The sequence below is a fragment of the Pelmatolapia mariae genome, linkage group LG23 (assembly GCF_036321145.2).
Source record: "Pelmatolapia mariae isolate MD_Pm_ZW linkage group LG23, Pm_UMD_F_2, whole genome shotgun sequence".
In the NCBI taxonomy this organism is placed as follows: Eukaryota; Metazoa; Chordata; class Actinopteri; order Cichliformes; family Cichlidae; genus Pelmatolapia; species Pelmatolapia mariae.
This window is the reverse complement of record NC_086246.1, coordinates 30427505-30446471: the sequence shown is the minus strand read 5'-3', so window position 1 is coordinate 30446471 and position 18967 is coordinate 30427505. Positions and strand designations below refer to the sequence as shown.

Genomic DNA, 18967 nt, shown 5'->3' with positions numbered 1-18967 from the left:
GTGTTTATAAAAATGATGTTAGACTTCTCTGTGATAACAATGGTTGAATGCTCTAATTTTGAAGCTGTGAGCTGAAATATTGTGTGTTAAATAATCAGCTGCAATTTGTTTGTTCCATTGGTTGTTTTTCTGCAGGCACACTGCAGACTGGGAAGCACCAGTCCTTCTTAGTCCTTCTCCTAACAACATATAAGAGTCCAACTGGACCACGTCCCTTTACTGAAGCTTGTTCTATGATGCAGGATTTGATCTTATCCATATAATGTCAGGGTTAGGGTTAGGGATGGGTATTGATAAGATTTTAACGATTCCGATTCCATTTTCGATTCTGTTTAACGATTCGATTCTTTATCGATTCTCTTATCGATTCTTATTTTTAAAAAGGAGAACACTAAGGTCTATTAGCTTAGAATTTTGTTTTATATCTTCTCTTTGAACAAGATAGAAATTTAGGAGTAACATGGCCTTACAAACCCAACAGTGAGATCTTAAGAGATCCACAGCCTACGGCTCTTCAATGGGGTGTCACAGGGTCCCCGGGAAATAAATGTAAAATAATAAAATAAATATTCTTCTGTAGCAATAACAAAGTATAACATAAATTATTCTGTAGCAATTACACAAGAATATCCAGTAATGTCCCTGCCTACAATTAAACACATTCACTTACCATCTGCTGTGGCAAATGGCTGCAAGGTTTTTACCACAAACTTAGTCACTGCTCGGTGACATTCGGGCCTGAAAGGAGACGATACCGGTGGACTGCAGCGGCAACTGCCAGCGAGCGCCAGCCAGACTCTGTCTCTCTCATCATGGTCACCTAAACGCACAGTAATGGCAGGTTTTGTAATAAAGCAGATCGCGCTAACATAATATGCACTGTTAGTTGATTATTTACCTGCCGCATTAACGGGAGAGGATGTGCAAACGTTACCACTGCTGCTGGTTGAGACTCACGAGTCCGGGGCGGAATTAAAAACACGACATTCATTTAAGTTCATCGCGTGTTTTGTGAGCAAATGCTTTTGCATATTCGTAGTGTTTCCTCCCTTAATGAAATATCTACTTTGCAAGTTGCCCTGTTGTCATCCGTTCTCGTAAAGTATAAACAAACTTTTAAGGGTTTGCGCCGTGTTTTCTGCCAGGTACGCTCCGACGCTCTGCAACGTGGTGACGTCATTCGGGGGCGACTGGGATCGATAAGGGAATCGTTTGCAAAAATGGCAAACGATTCCAAGGAATTGAAACAGTGGGAACCGGTTCTCAACAAGAACCGGTTTTCGATACCCATCCCTAGTTAGGGTTAACCCTGGGTTTTCACTTCTTACAGGGGTATATTCCCAATTGTAACTCATCAACTAATTAATCCTGAAACTTATGGAGATAAAACATTACTGGATGGAAGATGCTTCTTATTAACTGTAAATCAATATGTGTGTGTACACGTCTCTGCGTAAGAATAATTATTATGAACCTTTTCATGGATCAGCTGAAATATTTGAAAATGTTGTTCAGACGTGTTGAACTGACTAAATATTAATGGGCTTAAGCAGGGCCGGCTATATGCTGGGGTAAGAGGGGTCAATGCCCCCTTAAACAAACGTCCTGCCCCCTTAAGTCAAAATGTAGAAGTTGAGAAAGAAAATAATAGATTACCCACAAACTGAATATGTGCAAGATTTACTACAGTAGCTGAATAATCCGCTGGAAAAGGCACAAATGAGATGATAGGTTTCATTTCTCGTTCGCTTTTTGCCTCCATGCACTTTTTGTGTGCAGGCTCACTTGTGTAATGATAGTTGCTATTGAGGGAGCTACCCACACGGGGCGCTCTGCAATAGTGATGGGAATTCCGGCTCTTTTTAGAGAAATGGCTCTTTTGGCTCGGCTCACTAAAAAGTGCCGGTTCTTTCGGCTCCCAACCAGCTCTTCAGGTTGTTTTGTTGCTTTAATTTATTATCAACAACAATATATAATTATGCACAAAAGGAATTACTAACGTACAAACTCCAAAACACGTACAAACTCTAAAAAGCATGTACAAAATCCAAAACACATTGCTAGCGTTAACTGAACTTCCAAAACAGAGCTAAGTAGATCACTTAAATTACACAATTGAAAGCATATGTGTATTGTTTGTGTATTTATACACCAACACTCATATATATTCAAATAATTTAAAAAAAAATGTTGATTTACCTGTTACTACCACACACCAAATCCGGTCGTTGGTACTTCCTGGCTTGTGTAGCCACTAGGTAACAAAAGCTCAACACTGCGCCTAGCATCCTGGAGCACTTCTGTTGTGTTTTGTACGTGCTTCGGAGTTTGTACGTGCTTCGGAGTTTGTACGTGCTTTGTCTCTAGGGGCCACCATAAATATACTTTTATTTATTCACTCCACATAAAATTTAATTAATAAATGATAAAATACCAAAACCAACTATTTACATTTCAACTTTTAACTATTTACATTTTCAGCTTTTTCCTTTTAAACAAATTTAAAGTGAAACAACACAAAACACTGCAAACCACAACACAATAAAATATAAATTAAAATGTGCAAAACAAAAAGAAGATGCACATTCTCTGTCATATAGGTCTGCATGAATAAACTTTCTGAATCCTTTATCATCCGCAACTGAAAATAGTTGTGGATGATTACTATACCTTTTTAATGTCTGTGAAGGCTCTCAGTCATCCAGGTCATCGTAGTCTAAGGAGCTTGGAAAGAAAAGCATCTGGACTTCTTTAAGTTGCTTGATGATGTTTCACCTCTCATCCGAGAAGCTTCTTCAGTTCTAGGGTCAAATGGTGGAAAGTTCCACATTTAAACCCTGTGGGGGTATCCCCCCAAAGAGGGACAAAGGACCCCCTGATGATCCTCTACCTAATCACATGAGCCAAGGTGTGAAAACGGGTGTACGTCACCATCAGCCAAGGTTTCGGGTGAGCTCATTGTAAAACCTAGCCCCACCCTATCATGTGATTTCCTGAGGTCAGATGGCCCAGGGTGTGAATGGGTGTTAAGGCGTCTGGGAAGGGTTCTCAAAACTGGATTATAGATGGCAGACAGTTGGTGTCGTAAACCACCGCCTCTGTTGTCGCTCACAGTGCACATAAATGGCCTCTTTTACTCCTCTGTGAACATTGGCATCCTCGAAAGAGTGACCTTTGTTCTTTAGATGCAGATGAACTGCTGAGTCTTGTCCCGTAGAGGTGGCTCTTCTATGTTGTGCCATGCGCTTGTGAAGTGGCTGTTTGGTCTCTTCAGTGTAGAGGTCTGGGCATTCCTCGCTACACTGTACACCATACACCACATTGTTAAGTTTGTGTTTAGGAGTTTTGTCTTTTGGATGAACCAGTTTTTGTCTGAGTGTGTTACTAGGTCTTATTTAATTTTGCACATTTATTTGAATTAGGCCATCCAATTAAGTTCGATTTTATGTTGTTGATTGTAAAGATCTGGATGGATATTTTATTTTATTCTTTATTTGTATTTTTCAGTGTTATTTTCCAAGACTTTGCAAATTCTCTTTTTCTCTTTATAACTGGGCCTACCATTTTTAGTTTTGTTCATATTGGCAATAGTGAGAAGTTTTATTGTTGGTATGAATATATTTGATATAGGCTATCCAATTAAGGTAAATGTCGTGTTTTCAGTTGTTAGAATCTGATGAAGAATATTTTATTTTATTTTTTGTTTTTTTTGCTTTTCTGTTTTCCCCCTGAGGGATTGCCACCTTAACGTGGTCAGGGGGTTTGCGTGCCTTAGTGACCATAAAAGCTAGACCCGCAGAAGCTTAGCCTTCAGGTGGGACACCAAAGTTGGTCAGGTCTTAGGGTAGAGGCCTGACAAAGTGCAATCCAATTACATGACAGAAACAGTTATCCTGAGTAGGGCTGCCACGATTAGTCTACTAGTCACGGTTACGTTGACGACTAATTTGATAGTTGGTGCGTCGTTTGAAGCTAAGATCCTGAAAGACGCAGGAATAGGTAGTAGGATTTAAGAGTGTGAAACAGAAGATGTCAGCAATGCATGTACAAGGATGCCAGCTGCTGTTAAACGCCAAAGAAGAAGAAGAAGAAGAAGCAGCCTCCAGTATTGTAGCTGTGTCCAAATTTAGCCACATCCTTCGGAGGCCGCATTTGAAGGTCAATTACATTACAGCGATGTGACGAAGGCTGGCCAAATTCAAAGACTCCGACAAATGCGGCCGACAAATGCATCCTCCTTTTCCTCAGATTTGAAGGATGGGTCTGGTGTATCCTTCGTGGCCCAACCTATCCCAGAATTCATAGTGCGGCTCAGCCAATTCCAGTTTCCAGCAATGGCGGCAGCTACTTAGTTTTAATATTACTCTTATTACTCTTTCTGAGTCACAAAGTAGTTTTCAGATATTTTTTAGGAGAGAATGTAGCAGCAGATCACTTCAAATATCTGCTCGGTTTATCAAGACATCACATATTTGCAAAAGTGCTCCAACGTTTTCAGAGACGCCTGTTTCCCACCAGCTCGATAGCTGACCAGGGGTTCGAAGCTCTCTAGAGCCGGCTTGAACAGTGAACTCCCGGCACATCGTTTTCAAACCCCTCCTGAGTAAATCGGTTTGCCTGAGGTTAAAGTTATAGTTTTCACACTGCTGAATAAACATCAAACAGAAAACTGATTAAACAGAAGTGAGAGATGGTTGAGAATTTACTCCAATGTCCTGTATATTTTAGATAGCAAGGAGCAGACATCTGAGTCTGCAAATTTCATTAAAAGTTTAATAAACTATCATCTTATTTTTAGTTAGCACATACCTTAAACACTAAGCTAATGATAGTTATATAAGAGCTTATTCCACCAGCATGCTGGTGGAATAAGCTGTACGTTTTATGTCCAATGGATGTATGATCTTATTAGTCGACTAATCGCAAAAATAATCGGTGACCATTCGACTATCAAAATAATTGTTTGTGGTAGCCCTAATCCAGACCAGACCAGCCCACCCAACCCCCACACCTTTCTCGCCTCCATTGCCACTAGGTGCCCCCTTTATTTCTGTCTGCCCCCTCATATATGCCTGTCTAGAACCGGCCCAGGGCTGAAGCTCCCAGTCACAGTGTGTGTCAGTGAATGCATTATTTAGGGAGTAACGGAATACATGTACCGGTGTTACGTATTTAAAATACAAAATATGAGTAGCTGTATTCCATTACAGTTACCGTTTAAAAAGGTGATATTCAGAATATTTGTTGAGATAAATGGATTACATGGCAGTCTTTTCCTGTTTTATATGTTAGGCTATGCCCTCTCTATTTTTGTTAATTTCACACCTGTGGAAAACCCAAAGAAAACACGCAATAAGAGGCTCTAATGCCTGTGTCTCAATCTTGCGGCCCATGTCACCTCTACTTGCGGCTCCTATAAATGACGTGAAGAAATATTTTTAAAAAATTATTATTCAAAAAATTATTTAATATGAAGGCAATAGGCAGAGTGTTACAGGCATAGCCCTAAAGAATGTAGACTCATGAGCAGTGTAGTCCGTGCTGCAGGGAGAATGGACTCCCATACCATTATGTGTCTGTGAGCGAGGGAGGGAGGGACACAAAGGAGAGTCAAAAGTATGAGTTGTCACAGACCAGAAACGGGAGATGGAAGCATGTAATATAAGAAATATATATAATAATATATATAGTAAATATAATAATAACCACTGCAGCCAAAAAGAGTGCCTGATGAGCCCAGTTGTAAATAAGTTATTAAGACTCGACTGTACACTGTGTTCGTGTTTTCCTCCGAAACAATAAGTTCCGTTGGTGCAGCCTTTCAACGCCTCTCTCTGTCTCTCGCTAGCAAAGCTGACCCAGACAACAAAGTAAAGCTAGTTTTCGGCTACGTGCCTGACACGGAACCCGACGTATTAGCCAGAGGTCCCTTTAATACAGTTCGGAGCTGCGGATCTGTTTGATATACGCGCAGAATAGTTTTCTATATGAGATCGCTGCAAAAAGTGCAGCCTTACCTAATGTCCACCCTACTGTTACTCATTTTATATTAAGATTTAAAAATCAAGTTGCTATTGGTATCTCGAGTAACGTTCAGTAATAGTAATAAATCACACAGCAATAGTACATTCATGCAGTTGTAAAAAGCATGACAATATATTAAGTAATCCAAAGTATTCAGAATACGTTACTCTCTTTGAGTAACGTAGCGGAATACGTTACAAAATACAGGTTGGGGCATGTATTCTGTAATCTGTTGTAAATTACATTTTAAAAGTTACCTTCCCAACCGTGATCATGTGTGCTTCATGGCTCCATCTATTAGACTGATAGTAGAAGTAGAGCAGCTGATGGCAGCTTCATCTGTCTGACTGCATTCAGCTGACACTGAGATGAAGCAGAAAAGAAGCAGCTGACATTTGGACAGCACACATGATGGAAAGGAGGATTTCAGTTGATGTGCACATGAATGATTTGTGTTTCCTCTGTAGGTGAAGGTAGAAAGTGTGTGTGAGCTGTTGTGGATGTGAATTCAGCAGCATGGATCAGTGTGAGGACAGAGAGGAGGGAGTCCCTCCATCTAAAACCACTCTGTGTGGGGAACATGAGAGCCAGACCAAAGCTCAGAGGTGAGATGACCATCTCTAACTGTCCATGACTCTTCTCCATGTCACAGCTCAGCACTCACATCACTGCTCCATCATTATTCACACTCATACTTCTGTGTATGTTGTTTTAAAGCCCAGAGGTGCAGGGTGTACCAGGGTCTGCTGGACCTAAGCCTAAAACTAATCCAGAACCTGGACCTGAACCCAGCTGTGTTTCCTTAAAGAGTGACCTGTCAAAGGATATTGGTGCTGACTTTAAAAAAGAACTTTTATGTGACAAAGAGTAAGTAGTTTACTTTTTTTCTGGTTGTTTGTTTTGGGGGATTAAGTATTCTCATTTTAATTTTTTTTTTGTTTTACATCATTTTTTTCTGATTTGAGTAATTTTGTTCATTGTGTAAGTAATTTAATATTTCCAGTTTTTCCATCTGTCTCATGAAACTGTTACATTTATTGTTTTACTTCTAGGATCAGTAAGAAGCCAGAATCTCCTGGACCTGAACCCAGCTGTGCGTCTTTAAAGAGCCATCAGTCAAAGGATATTGGTGAAAAATTTAAAGGATGTCCTTCTCCTGCCAAGAGGTAATGTGTATCTAAATGTCGTTGTGAATAAATGTGAATAAATCCTCCATCATGTTTAATATCAGTTCAGCTCTTTTTCACACACATTTCTATGTTCATGTGTGAAGTGGTGGGTGTTGGAATGTTTCCACAAACACAGTAGTCAAAGTGTAAAGAATGGACGTTGTAGAAGGGGTTTCTATAGTGAAGAGGCTGAGTGTCTGTAGGACTCCAGCTCCTCCAGCATGCGTCTCCTTTGTGCTTTGCATCAAACACAGTGTAGGTGGGAACTTCCACTCAGGTGTTTCAGGTGTTGCCGGATGGACGAGGACAAATATTTTTTTCTCCTCTTCAATGACACTTCAGCAGTGCTCAATGTTCTGGGGAGATGTTTGTCTTTATGAAGGTTTATGGATTATAATTCTATCTTACTTTGGTGAAACTAAGCAATAAACTTTCCACCTAACATTTCAAATAAATTCACAGCTGGCAGAGAAAAAAAGATATGCAGCTACAGTGATGTTTAACAGCCTGAGAGATAGTAAAAATTCAAACAGAATTCAAACATAGGCTTAATCTCCATACGTATTTGATATAGTGCCAACAAATACAAATAGGTGTTCTTATATGTCTTAATCATAGAGCTCTGATAGTGATAAGCTATCACAGCATCATCACAGCCACTTTGCACCAGGAAGTAACTACATGGGGAAATTGTATTACAAAGAAGACAGCAAGGGAAAACTCAGGGCAGCCTCGTGCTATTGCAATGTAACTAAGGGAAGATTCAGGGTCACCTGATGCAGCCCTAACCAATGTTCCCTCTAATTTTCCATGTGTCTGAGCGAACACACAAACTCTCTGAGCGATCCCTTGGACCACTGTGAGCAACAGCAGACGTGTGCACTGTGGTCACGCCAGCATCGAATCCATCCAAGTTTCATGGTTTATTAAAATAATCAAATTACAGCATTTACATTTATGTTCGACTACTTTTAATTAACTGCTTTAGCCCACTTACAATGAAAATGTAAAACAAAAATGTAGTCATTGACCTGTGTAGTATGTTAACACTATTGGAAGTAAAAATAACTTGAACTCCAATTTTGAAAACACAACTTTCTTTTTCTTTTCTTTTTTTTTATAAAGCTCTGACTTGTATTATGAGTATGAGTCTGTGGTCTGGGAGAGAGTCCTGTAACTCTCTGTCTGCAAAATACAGTATATAAAGACCAATATTGGGCAATTAATTATATAGTTACTTCTTCAAAAAAGTAACTCAGTTTGGCAAACAACAAGTTTTTTGCAGCTATTTTTTTTAAATGCAGCCAAGGCGTTTTTTTAAATAAACATTTCAAACTATTTACAGCACAATCAGCTGTTCTGCATCAAATTTGATGACACACAAATTATTTGTGCCACTCCAAAAATAGTTTCTGTCCACTATGAGATAAAGAAGAACAACAGCCTGATACCTGCAGGCCTGACAACAGGAGATGTATCACTCCTGTATAGGGATGGGTACCGGTGTCCGGTGCCATGATGGCACCGGTTCTGACATAAACGGTAGTAACCAGACCGAAAAGCAGCGCACATTTCGGTGCTTTATTTCGGTGCTTTTTTTTTTCCTGAGCCAATTCTAGCCAATCATTTTACGTTTCCGAGGATAGTAGGCGGGGCCAGGTACGTACGTTCTTTTAGAGCAGAGCTACAGATTAAAAATGCCCAAGGCGAAGCGGTCAGAAGTCTGGCTGTACTTCGCAGCAAAAGATGCAAACTCAGCAGCCTGCAACAAGTGCTTTAAGGTGATACTGTGATACTGTCAAAGGAGGTAACACCTCAAATCCGATGAAACACCTGGCGACGCATAGCGGGTTTTTTTTTTTTAAAGCCGAGAAATGCGCCGTGTTTGATAGCTTGCTGCGAGACCTCACACCATCCACATCTACTGCCGGTGTGGTGCCTGTTAACGGACCCGGAGTTAGCAACATCCCAAAAACCCGAAGAGTAGAGTCCTGGCCCCTAGCCCTGCCAGTGTAGCAGAAATGATGACAGATGATGATGGCAGCAGCAGCCGTTCTTCTCTGCGTGAGTAGCTTAATGTTGTTCGTGTGTAATTTACGTTGAGTACGCTAACCACATTATTACATTAATGCATGTAAGGTAAACTAGCAAACACCGTCGTAGTTACATGCGGCTGTCTTCTTGTTTGACGGCAGATACTCCCTTCACCCTGGCCAAAAAGGCTAAAATTTTCCATTGATTAAGCACTGCTTCCAGCCAAGAGTGATACCATATATGCCCTATAGCTGCAGAAAAGGCTAACATTGTTATCTTTTTACAAAAGAAACAGCTGAACGTGAGAGGTTTTTGGACCAATTTTGTGTTCTCCATTCTTTAAGCACCGGTTTGAGCACTGTTTAAGCACCGGCACCGTTTCAAAAGTACCGGTTTGGCACCGGTATCGGATAAAACCTAAACGATACCCATCCCTACTCCTGTAACACCTGTAACATTCAGCAGTCGCCTCATTGCTCTGACACACACAACAAAACTATTGACTACACTACACACTAACTACACAAGATTTGCGCTAAACGTCGCAAATCTCTCACATCTCAAAACACCACCGTCACTCCTAAAACTTCCCCCCGTTTCTTAACAACTTGCCATATCATTTTTTGATTGGTCGACATGGCACTTTTTTCGACCAATAGGAAAGGGTGGGGGTGTTTTTGGTTTTGGTTTTGCTCACAGGAGGAGAGTGCTTTCGAGCCTTTTTTCTTATAAAACGTTTCCTACCACAGTAAATATAAACAACGATAGTATTCAGGAAGAAAACCAAACATTGCATATATTTTTATCATAACTCTGGTTCTACGTGGCCTATCAACACAATTTAAAAACTGGTATAAAGTCCGCACTTTTTCCGTCAATTGTTCTGTCTGTCCTGCTCACATCTCCAATGGTTGTACACGTTGTCATTAACATGGCTTCACTCCACATCAGCCACGCCGCTTTGCTAGCTAAAACACCGGTGTCGGCACATAAGGACGCTGTCATAGCCTGTCAACGACGTTGATTAGCTGCGTATATACGAATGTGAATCGCATCATTGTCTGGACTATGGGATAAGGTGGCATCGTTCTAATCCCATACGGGAGCAGCCAGTCACTTACTGACTAACACTGCAAAACAGAATTGTTGAAGTTTTAAATTTAATTTCAATTCAGGTTAGATTTTTTTTTGTGCGCAACGCAGATTTTCTGTGCGCAGAGACCGTGCCAGCAGTGCGCAATTGCGCACGTGCGCAGCTTAGAGGGAACATTGGCCCTAACTATGCTTTATCAAAAAGGAAAGTTTTAAGCCTAATCTTAAAAGGAAGAGAGAATGTCTATCTTACAAATCATAGCTGGGAACTGGTTCCACAGAAGAGCAGCCTAAAAGCTGAAGGCTCTGCCTCCCATTCTACTTTGAAATACTCTAGGAACAACAAGTAAGCCAGCAATCTGAGAGTGAAGTGCTCTAATGGGGTGATATGGTACTATAAGGTCATTAAGATAAGATGGGGCCTGATTATTCAAGACCTTGTATGTGAGGAGCAGGATTTTAAATTTGATTCTTTATTTAACAGGGGGCCAATGAAGAGAAGGCAATAGAGAAGAAATATGCTGTCTTTCTAATCAATACTCTTGCTGCAGCATTTTGGATCAACCGAAGGCTTTTCAGGGAGTTTTTAGGATATCCTGATGATAATTACAGAAGTCCAGCCCAGAAGCAATAAATGCATCAACTAGTTTTTCAGGACAAGACACTGGACCATGTGTATAGTAACATCAAGCAGGCCTACAAAGCGACACCCCTCCCCCACCTAGGACCATCTGATCACCTCTATCTGCTTCTCATCCCTGCTTACACCCTATGCAGGAAACAAACTCCTTCAAGCGTCTGGGTCATTAAAACATGGCCAGATGATGCTCTCCACCATCTACAGGACTGTTTTAATCTCACAGACCGGTCAGTATATACGGGCCAGTATTGCTGATACCGATACGGATATTTTTCAGTAAATAAGGTGGATGCGTCATTGAATGGCTAAATCTCAATTAATTTTCATGACCTTAAGTGTTGTTTGTGATGTTTCCTTTTTCATTATTAAATAGTTAAAACACAGGAAATAATTAGGACAACGTTTATAATTAAATACAAAAAGCTTTATTATCATTTTTTTTTTTAGAAAAATCTTAATTAAAAAGTGCATGCAAACCAGTAAACAAATTAAAACAAACAAGTACTGTTGAGAAACTAAAATACAAAAATTACAATTAAAATTCTCAGCAACGACAACAACAACAACTGGTGAAAATATAAATAATATGTAAACAACTTAACAACCCCCAAAGCCTTTAGTTAGTCTGTGCAGAACAAAGGTTTTGGTTACAGGTTTTTGTTCAAGAACAGTATCATATTAACATTTTTTGCTTTTAATGCACTTCGTCTGTTATTTGCTAACTGCCCTACTTTTGAAAAAATCCTCTCAGCTGGCACTGATGTTGCAACCACCGCCAGGTATTTTTTGTCAAGTTTGCTCAGAGATGGGAATGTTTGGTCATTGTTTTTCCACCAAAGTAGTGGATCCTATACCCAAGGAACTGGCCTTTCCTCAGTGTACCCGCGCATCTCAATTAGGGCATGAGTGCCAGTTGTCCGATGCTGCTGAGATGCTAGGACTTTAGGGTGAAATTCTTCCCATATCCCACCTTTTGCTGCAGGTGGGGATGAATTCAGCCCCTCCAGACGAGCTTGAGGTAGTTTCAGGAGTTGGGGCAGAGCAGATGGGACAGATGTTTTTTTTATATGTTTATATAAAATGGTAGTGTTTCCACTATACCTGGCAAGCTTTTTACAAATCCCACATTTTGCTGTTGTCTCATTTTCGACTTGAAAATACAGCCACATGGCTCTCCTCTTCCTCTCTGCCATTCTTCTGTTGTATTTTCTCTGTGCGTGACGTGTGCTGATGAACCTGAGCTGGCAACTTGCTTGTTTGTTTGCTTTGTGCATCTAAGTCACGTCACATAACGGCACAAAATCTAAACACAAGAGAGTGGAGGGGGAGCAAAGTGTGCCTGCTCTGCGCTGACACAGGAGCGGCTAATCTGGCGACCTGGCTGTTTCGTCTTTGCTGAAACCACAGCACTGCAAACAAGAGCGGAACTTAAAGTAAATAATCAATCTCACCAGGCTAGTATCGATACAATTGATATTTCGATCAATCCGCCCACCACTAACAAACACCCCTCGCCAGAACGTTAGCTAACCCTTGTTAGTGAAAGCCACAGTTAAGTAGTTCATGTTTTATGACTTTTGCTCTAGTATAGTTTAGTGCTTCGTAGTTCTGCTTTTGTTCATAGTGTCCCATCGTAATATTCTGATTTTGTATCTAGTGACTGAGTTTCTTGCCTGCCATAGAGTGTGTTTACTCTCACTTTCTTAGTCCCCTGAGTTTGTAGCATCATGTTAGTTTTTAGTTTGTGTAACTCCAGAGGTTAGATTTATTCCTCTCGCCTTTTGTTCTTGTTTAGTGTTTTTGCCTTTAACTCCCCTGTGTCACCTTTGCTTGCTGAAATAAAATCTTGCTTTTCGCTGATCCTCCGAGCTTCAGAGTGGTGTCTGCACATGAGTCCTTCAACCTATGCTGGCCGTCGTGACATAAAGCCACATACATACATAGTAGCAATTGCGGACAACTCCTACTTCTGTGTCTCCCTGATGTCTGTTTCGTCTTCTGTCTCTGGTGCTTTCAAACCCTGTCCTTCATCAGCCTTTACCAAGCCTTCTTAGTTGGTGCACCTTGAGCTCCACAACTCAAAGTGAACATAGTCAGATTTGATTGAAGTAACTAAGCCTTTCTGGAACTGAAAACTCAAGCCTGCAGGCAGAATCAACTCAGAGTTTATGGCTAGACTCAGTTTGTTGAACCCGCGCCTTAAAATAGGTCCCTGTTTGTCCCTCGTATTTTTGGATTTTTGTTTTCACCTTTTAGACGTTGCTTCTGTTCGACGTTTTATCTGTAATACGTGCTTATTTTTGCTGGAAATCTATGCCTGCGGTGTCCTAATAAAATCTACGATCCACACAGTGTTCTGTTACAATGATACATTAGATGTACTTTTCCTGACAGAAAGTTGACCGAGCACTGGAAGTTGTCACTTCAAACCAGTCACTGGTGCAAAGAGAGTACCTTGCTCCAGGTCATCTCAGCATAGAGGGAAAGCTTAATGCAGGAGATGGTAAGAGCTTTTGGGACTAAAAAAACTGAGCGGAAAGCTACGGACATCTGAAAACTGAGTTTTTAATTTTCAGTGGGATCACCAGGACTAGCAAAGCTTCACCATTGCGGGGAGTAATCGTATTCACTGAACCCATCAAAACATCACTTCATGGACCTTGTGTCTGTGTGTGGACAGACATAACATGACTTAATTATACATTACTCCTCCACAGAGTGGACCAGGAGAGAGCAGAGGTTTCCACTGGTCAGTCTGCACAGCAGCGTCAAACACACCTGGACTCTGTGTTTATGGTCTGTACTACTACTTTTACATGTGGTTTTTTCGGTTACTATATGCTGCACTTTATAGAAGAGTGGATTGTCAGTGTGTCCAATATGAATCTGATTTTTGGTTCCATGATTTCAGTCCAATTGGGGTGCCTGTAGCTCAGGAGGGGAGCAGGTCAGTTACTAATCAGAAGGTTGGTGGATCAAACCCTGGCTGGTAAATGTACTGGGCAAGACACTAAACCCAAAGTTCTCTCTGATGCAACCATCAGAGTGTTAAAGTTAAAAAGCATTTGAGCATAGAAAAATGTGCATAGTTAAATGTGGCATGTTGTATAAAGTGCTCTGAATGCACAGAGTATAGAAGAGCTGTATAAGAACCAGTGCATTTCAAGATTGTTTATTTGTCACATGCATAGATATACAAGTACAACACGCAGTGAAATGTGACCTGATACGCTCGACTGTGCAAAGAAACAAGAGAGAGAGAACATTATATACAGGGAGTGAATAAATACAAAGAGGACATTATGTGCTGTAAGTGAGTGAGTTATATATATTATATAAATAAAATAAAATAAAACAATCTGGAAATTTACAGTTCAAATCTGAGAATGTACGTTTTCTAAATGGTGTGTTGTGCCGTTGTGAATAGGGGGGATGGCCTGAGACTCAGGGCTCAGATGATTGCAGAAGTTGGAACAGTTTATTGCTGTGATGGGACAGGTCCTTCAGTATCTGAGCTGCTCTAGTCCAGCATCTCCTGGTGTAAATGTTCTGTAGGGAGGGGCAGGCAGCCCTGCAGCAGCGTTCTGCTGTACGGATCACTTTCTGAATAGCTTTTTGGTCCTTAACATAGCTGTTCCCATACCAGGATGCAATGTTCTGTGTGAGGATGCTCTCCATAGCGCCTGTATAGAAAGACTGCTCGGTAACTCATATGGTCTTCTTTTCCAGCGGCTGGAGGACAACATTACGATGTTTGTGAAGAATGAGCTGAAGAAAACCAAAAAGGTTCTGAGTCCAGATGACCCAGAAACCATAAGAAGCCAGAGGGAGGATGAGGAGATGTTTGAAGGTGAGGATGAAGATCAAAGAAAGAGCTGCAGAGAAGCATTTCTGAAGATCACATTACACTTCTTGAGGAGACTTAGGCAGCATGAGATGGCTGACCATCTGCAGAGCAGTAAGAGAATTTCTCTAAAGATTGCATATTGATCTTTCCTAATATCTCAAGAAATAGACCAATATCTATTCACACATTTATCTTTTCAGGGCACTGAAAGGCTATGATATTTATTATATAATAATGAATTCATCTGAATTACTTATTTTCAGAAATATTTGCTCCACTCTATAAACGTGAACTTAAAGCCCAACTGAAGAAGAAGTTCCAGTGTGTGTTTGAGGGGATCGCTAAAGCAGGAAACCCAACTCTTCTGAATCAGATCTACACAGAACTCTACATCACAGAGGGAGGGACTGCAGAGGTCAATGATGAACATGAGATCAGACAGATTGAAATGGCATCCAGGAAATCAAAGGGACCAGAAAGAACAATCAGACAAGAAGATATCTTTAAATCTTCACCTGGAAGAGATGAACCAATCAGAACAGTGCTGACAAAGGGAGTGGCTGGCATTGGGAAAACAGTCTTAACACAGAAGTTCACTCTGGACTGGGCTGAAGACAAAGCCAACCAGGACATCCAGTTCATATTTCCATTCACTTTCAGAGAGCTGAATGTGCTGAAAGAGGAAAAGTTCAGCTTGGTGGAACTTGTTCATCACTTCTTTACTGAAACTAAAGAATCAGGTATCTGCAGGCTTGAAGACTTCCAGGTTGTGTTCATTCTTGATGGTCTGGATGAGTGCCGACTTAGTTTGGACTTCAACAAAACTAAAATCCTGACTGAAACAAGAAAGTCCACCTCATTGGATGTACTGTTGACAAACCTCATCAAGGGGAACCTGCTCCCATCTGCTCGCCTCTGGATAACCACACGTCCTGCAGCAGCCAGTCAGATCCCTCCTGAGTGTGTGGACATGGTGACAGAGATCAGGGGCTTTACTGACCCACAGAAGGAAGAGTACTTCAGGAAAAGATTCAGAGATGAGGAGCAGGCCAGCAGGATATTCTCCCACATCAAGACATCAAGAAGCCTCCACATCATGTGCCACATCCCAGTCTTCTGCTGGATCACTGCTACAGTTCTGGAGGATGTGCTGAAAACCAAAGAGAAAGGAGAGCTGCCCAAGACCCTGACTGAGATGTACATCCACTTCCTGGTGGTTCAGGTCAAAGTGAAAAAAGTCAAGTATGATGGAGGATCTGAGACAGATCCACACTGGAGTCCAGAGAGCAGGAAGATGATTGAGTCTCTGGGAAAACTGGCTTTTGATCAGCTGCAGAAAGGAAACCTGATCTTCTATGAATCAGACCTGACAGAGTCTGGCATCAATATCAGAGCAGCCTCAGTGTACTCAGGAGTGTTCACACAGATCTTTAAAGAGGAGAGAGGACTGTACCAGGACAAGGTGTTCTGCTTTGTCCATCTGAGTGTTCAGGAGTTTCTGGCTGCTCTTCATGTTCATCTGACCTTCATCAACTCTGGAGTCAATCAGCTGGAAGAACAACAAACAAGCTCTCAGACAGAGAAAGACTTCTATCAGAGTTCTGTGGACAAGGCCTTACAGAGCCCAAATGGACACCTGGACTTGTTACTTCGTTTTCTCTTGGGTCTGAAAACTAATCAAATTTGTTTGCAAGGCCTGGTGACACAGACAGGAAGTAGCTCACAGACCAATCGGGAAACAGTTCAGTACATCAAGAAGAAGCTCAGTGAGAATCTGTCTGTAGAGAAAAGCATCAACCTGTTCCAGTGTCTAAATGAACTGAATGACCATTCTCTAGTGGAGGAGATCCAACAGTCCCTGAGTTCAGGAAGTCTCTCCACAGATGAACTGTCTTCTGCTCAGTGGTCAGCTCTGGTCTTCATCTTACTGTCATCAGAAAAAAGTCTGGATGTGTTTGACCTGAAGAAATACTCTGCTTCAGAGGAGGCTCTTCTGAGGCTGCTGCCAGTAGTCAAAACCTCTAAGAAAGCTCTGTAAGTTATGATGTTTTTATCATTTAAATACAGTTTACAAACAGAAAACTCTTGCTATTCCATTCTTCTTATTATGCATATATTTTTTTAGGCTGAATAGCTGTAACCTGTCAGAGAGAGCATGTGGAGCTCTGTCCTCCTCTCTTCAACTAGAAGACTGTGAGCTCAGAGATCTAGACCTGAGTAACAACAACGTGCAAGACTCAGGTTTGACACTACTGTTTTCTCGACTGAAGACTACAAACTGGAAGTTGGAAACGCTCAGGTCAGATTATGTTGTTTATGATTTGACTTGAAATCTGCAACATAAAAGCTACATTTATTTTTGTACTGACATATCCTTACTTTTGGTATGGTATTACGGTAAATACATGGTATTTTACCATGATGGTAGCGTGCTAGGTCGCAGCGGCCACACCATGTCCAAATCATGGTGCGATTTTCGTGTTTTTACTCAAGTTCTATTTGAGTCGTGGTTTATTATATAGCTGTAATGTACGTCGGAACTACAGTCAAACACTTCTATAACCACCAACAACTTTTGGATTTAGGAAAACACCAGTAAACTCAACCAGATTGAGACACGGTGGAGAAACTGCGCTGCTGCGGCATTCTGCAAGCTCTGAACAGATGGGCTACGGCGCCACCACATCTCAGCGTCCGCCTGGAAGTCCATCGAAAACGGTGTGCAAGGAAGTGGAAGTGCAGTAAGCGAGCCGGTGTCCATGCTAGGCTAAAAGCTAACCGTAGCTGACCGCGCTCCCATCACTGCTCTCCAACATGTGCTCCATAGAAAACAAACTGGACTGTTTAAGACTACTAATAAACTCCAGGAAAGAAACAAGACACTGCTCTGTTCTTATTTTTACTGAAACATGGCTACACGGAGGCATCGTAGACCACGCTATCCAGCTAAATGGGCCAGGTAGCTACCGTGCCGACAGAGACCCCCTATCATCGGCAAGGCGCATGGCGGTGGACTGTGTATTTACATCAATAACAGCTGGTGTAGGAATGCTCCAATTGTGTCTGTGCACTTTTTAGAACTTGTGGAGGCCTTAGCAGTCACAACCTCAGTGACCACCTACATCAGCAAATGCAATGAAGATGTCACTGTCTCAGAGACCGTCATCACCTATGCAAACCATAAACCCTGGTTCTCTGCAAAGAATCAGAAATCAGAGACTCTACCTTTAAGTCCAACAATAGAGAAGCCTACACTACAGCCAGAGCAGACCTATCACGGGCCATCAAAGAGGCAAAGCGGGAGTATGCAGATAACATCAACACACACTTCACAAGTTCAAAGGACACTCAGCTGTGGCAGGGCATTTAAACAAGCCAACACCTCCGGCATGCAGCAGTGATCCCTCCCTGCCTGACAAACTGAATGACTTCTTTGCACATTTTGAGGTAGAGAACAAAGAGCGAGCAAGGAAGATGCCCCCCTCCCCCAACGACCAAGTACTCTGTCTGTCCACAGCAGATGTCAGGATGACACTTCGCAGAGCAAACCCATGAAAGGCTGCAAGTTGCTAAATTTTTTCTGTCAGCCTCACCCATCAAAGTTATCCCACCCCTGAGAGGCAGGGTACAACAGGTCGCCAGTCTGTCACAGGGCTAACACATAACACATAGACACATGCAATCATTCACATTCATACCTATGGGCAATTTAGAGTTTCCAATTAACCTATCTCCAATAACTGCATGTCTTTGAACTGTGTGAGGAGTACCCAGAAAGACCCCAGCCTCTTGGTGGAGTTGAACTCAGGACCTTATTGCTGTGAGGTGACAGTGCTAACCACTGTACCACCATGCAACAGGCCCAGGTTCTTGGAGACAAGAACCTCATCACTTTCCGGAGTTCAAGTTTTGCAACACGGACCCTCCGTTTGCAGACCCCCCATTCATTTCACCTGAGACGCCTTTGTTCTGGGCCCGTGGAGGCCGCAAACGCCGACGCAGAGGGAGAAGATCTGGCGTTCTGGTTCGACTGAGACGGCGCACTAACAGACCACCGTTACCCAGTTTATTACTGGCTAATGTGCAGTCTCTGGAGAACAAGCTGTGCGAGCTTCGGGCACGGATCTCATTCCAGCGAGAGATACGGGACTGCTGCGTGAT

The 18967-nt window shown here is 41.8% G+C and overlaps 1 protein-coding gene across 4 annotated transcripts in view; it reads left to right on the top strand.

Moving 5' to 3' along the window:
- Positions 1 to 18967, top strand: part of LOC134620322 (NLR family CARD domain-containing protein 3-like) — a 36026-nt gene that overhangs the window by 2272 nt on the left and 14787 nt on the right. For all 4 annotated transcript variants that reach the window (XM_063466438.1, XM_063466437.1, XM_063466436.1 and 1 more), the window contains exons 2-8: positions 6492 to 6629; positions 6742 to 6891; positions 7077 to 7190; positions 13677 to 13755; positions 14689 to 14917; positions 15070 to 16840; positions 16932 to 17105. In XM_063466438.1, coding sequence (XP_063322508.1) covers positions 6541 to 6629; positions 6742 to 6891; positions 7077 to 7190; positions 13677 to 13755; positions 14689 to 14917; positions 15070 to 16840; positions 16932 to 17105 — 2606 coding nt within the window. In that variant the 5' untranslated portion in view covers positions 6492 to 6540. The remainder of the gene's footprint in view (positions 1 to 6491; positions 6630 to 6741; positions 6892 to 7076; positions 7191 to 13676; positions 13756 to 14688; positions 14918 to 15069; positions 16841 to 16931; positions 17106 to 18967) is intronic.